The sequence below is a fragment of the Pteropus vampyrus genome, unplaced genomic scaffold (assembly GCF_000151845.1).
Source record: "Pteropus vampyrus isolate Shadow unplaced genomic scaffold, Pvam_2.0 Scaffold630, whole genome shotgun sequence".
Lineage (NCBI taxonomy): Eukaryota > Metazoa > Chordata > Mammalia > Chiroptera > Pteropodidae > Pteropus > Pteropus vampyrus.
This window is the reverse complement of record NW_011889411.1, coordinates 195,807-199,176: the sequence shown is the minus strand read 5'-3', so window position 1 is coordinate 199,176 and position 3,370 is coordinate 195,807. Positions and strand designations below refer to the sequence as shown.

At 64.1% G+C, this 3,370-nt stretch overlaps 1 protein-coding gene across 1 annotated transcript in view; it reads left to right on the top strand.

Moving 5' to 3' along the window:
* The window catches only part of LOC105308818 (protein kinase C beta type), a gene marked incomplete at its 5' end in the record, with an annotated part of 91,925 nt that overhangs the window by 10,919 nt on the left and 77,636 nt on the right, over positions 1-3,370 (top strand). The window contains one exon of the mRNA XM_011384824.2: positions 3,240-3,369. Coding sequence (XP_011383126.1) covers positions 3,240-3,369 — 130 coding nt within the window. The remainder of the gene's footprint in view (positions 1-3,239; position 3,370) is intronic.

Below are 3,370 nucleotides of genomic sequence, written 5' to 3'. Positions count from 1 at the left end.
TGGGCAAACCCACGGCGCGTGTCCCATGACTGGCGGTGCAGAGGGGCACACAGCTGGTCCCCGGCCATGCGGTGAGGTCCGGCAGCACCAGGGATGCCGGGCGCAGGGCCTAGGTCTTCTGCACAGGCCGCCACCTGTCACGCGCCTCACCGTGCGTGTGCGTTTCCTGCAGCTCGCCGTCCCCAGCCTCACAGACACCAGCCGGGCGTCCTGCAGCTACCCGGGGTCGGCACCGGCCCCACGGGTGAAGGGTCCATCCCGGAGACCACCCCCTCCTGAGCCCAGTCGAGCTGGTCCCCAGGTGACCCACACTTCTGTCTGGCCCGGCGATGAGTCTGGGCTTCCAGTGATTCCCCCCCAGATTTGATCATTGACCACGAAGGCTCACAAAACTCAGGGGGACACTTTGTTTCCGTTTACGATGTGATAAGGGTACGAAGGAACAGCCAGACGAAGAGACGTGTAGGGCGAGGTCCGGAAGCGTCCCAAGTGAGCAGCTCCTGTCCCCGTGGACCCGGGGTGCCCGCCCTCCCTGGCATGGATGTGCTCACCAACCCGGAAGCTCTCTGAACCCCGAACTTCACTGAATTCTCTAGAGGCATCGTCACGTGGACACAGTCGATTATTAACTTCCCCCCACGGTTTGGTCCTTCTGGTGACCTGGTGACCCGTGGGAATGGAAGTCCGGACGGATCGTCCTGGGTTGGGGCTGGGAAAGGGCCCTGGGGACCTCAGAGCCGGTGGCGGAGAGGTCCCATGCCTCGATCGGGGGTTGGGTTGCTGCGTGTGTACATTGGTCAGAATCCACAGAACCGCATACTTAAAACGTGCGCATTCCGCTGGATCCAGCTCAGTTTTTGAACCATGAGTTACGGAAAGGAAGGCGTGGCGGATGCTTGGTCAGCAGGACACGCAGAGCGGTGACGGTCACTGTCGCCGTCTGCGGTCAGGCCTCTCGCCTCTCCCGGAACTCAAACCTGCCCCTCCAATGCCCGTCACCCCCGCGGAAAGTGCCACCACCCTCCCAGGGGCTCAGAACAGAGGCAGAGCCGACCTGCTCCCCGGTGCCCCCTGCCCCGTCCCCGACCCGTATTCAGCCCTAGAAGTCCCCGTCCCTCACGCCCGCTCCCCGGGACTGCAGACGCTGTGCTCAGGCCCTTTTTCCTCCCGGGGACCAGTCACCTCCTCGTGGTTTCCTGACTGGGCCACCCCGCCGAGCCCCGGTGACCTTCTCCGCGTGGTGGCGTCACTGCATGGACCTGTGAAGGCCTGGCACACCCGGAGTCAGCTTAGACATCCCCACGGGGCCCACGAGGCCCTTCTCGCCCTCGGCTGCGTCCTGTGCCACCCCAGCCTCACACTCCAGCTGCACACGGACCGGCACGTAGCTCCCGGAGCGTGTCTCGCTCCCTGCCCCGTAAACGTCGTGTCTGCTGCCGGCTCCAAACTCTCTACCTGGATGACTGACACCCCGGTGTCTTTGGGACACGGCGTGGACGGCCCATTCCTGCTGCAAAGCAAGTCTGCGAGCATCTCTCTGTTCTCCTCGGAGTCTGGAGCAGGACCTGGCACGTCGCAGGCACTCGACGCGTGTTCCTCGAATGAATGAATGAATGAATGAATGAATGAATGAATGAATCTTCTCTGATATTCAAGACGCCGGAAAGATTTTTGTCGCCTCTCTCTCTTCAGAAGACCCCTGAATCACGCAGCAGCGATAGTAACATCGACCCTTCACTGAGCATCTGCTACGTGCCAGCAACGGTGCTAAGAACAAACACCGTGATACGTGATCTCATGTCACCGTCTCGTTTTCTCGAGAAGGGGACAGAGGGGCAGAAGGGTTGGCTCGCCAAGTGTGAGTGAGCTTCTCCCGGTGCCGCGTGCTGCTCCGGGCGCCCGGGGAAGGGCGGAGGGCCAGACAGACAGCCCCTCGCCCCGGTGGCACTCATGTCCTCGTGTGAGGGGGAGACAGTAAGTTGAGGAGGAGTAAGTGTCTGGTTGGTAAGGTGGCGCTAAGGGGCCCGGGGACAATGAGGTCGGTGAGGTGGTGGAGATTGCTGAGTGATGTCACGTGCTGGTCACTCAGGGAGGGGCTCGCGCCAGGGGAGGGGGCCCTGGGGGGGCGGAGCTCCGGCCGTGAGGGCGGCACGGGCACAGGCCTGTGGCAGGCGCGTGCGTGGAGCTTTCCGGAACGGCGGCAGGCGGTGTGGCAGAAGCCGGGAAGATGGCTGTGATCGCAGAGGCTGCGGGGGGGCCGGCTCGGCTGTGGCCTCTGGCTGTTTCGCGGGGAGGCACGGGGTGTGTGGGCCAAGGGGTGTCGTGAGCTCAGGGTCACACAGCTTATCCCGGCCAGAGTCAGGATTCTGAGCCGAGCAGCTGACCCCACGGCTTCCTCACCCCTGGAGGAGAGTCCAGTAACAGCCCCCAAGGCTGCAGGTCTCACGCGGGCCCCGCTCGTCCCCTCCTTCCCCAGCATTCGCTGCCTCTGAGTCACCGTCCGGCTCTCACAGCGGCGGGTCCCTCCCCCTCCTCCTGGGGACAGACGTGGCCTCAGCTGTCCGTTTACTCTTCCAGCCGTTGAGAGCTACAGCAGAGAGTGAGACGCGGCCTGCGCCTCACAGTGTCCTGGGCACTGGGGGAGTGAACGGGAGGCGAAGTGGATGAAGGGGGCGGATAGGGACCCTAGTCCTGGGCAGCACAGGGGACCCAGGAGGGCCTCCCCGAGGAAGGGGAAGTGGGGTGACTGTCAGCTGTCCACATGTGGAAGTGGGGTGACTGACATAGCTGTCCACACACAGAAGTGGGGTGACTGTCATAGCTGTCCACATGGCAGCAAGGGCCAGTGCAAAGGCCAGAGCTGGGCTGCCGGGGGGAGTGATGAGCTGGACAGCCAGGCAGGGCCTGATCCCGCTGGGCCACCGAGGCCTTTGTCCTGAAGACGAGGGTCCCGCCGGAGCATTCTGAGCCGGTGGTGACTCGGCGGGTGCGACGGGTGACGACGGGCGGTGGTGGCGGAGATGGGACAGTGAGCTCTGGAGGCCGCTGGGAGGTGAGGGCGAGGTGGAGCCGTGCAGGACGCGGGTGGCTCCAGCTTCCGGCCTTGCAGGGCGGGCGTCGGGTCTTCCCCGGCCGGTGGCCTGAGCCGCAGGAAGGACAGCTCCCAGCGTGGACACGTGTCTTCCCCGCGGGGCATCCGCAGACCCTAACGATGCTTCTGTGTGCTTCCCCCACCCCAGAGGGCCAAGATCGGTCAGGCGCCCAAGACCCCAGAAGAGAAGACCACCAACACCACCTCCACATGTGACAGCAATGGCAGCGGGGACCGGGTGAAGCTGACCGACTTCAACTTCCTGATGGTGCTCGGGAA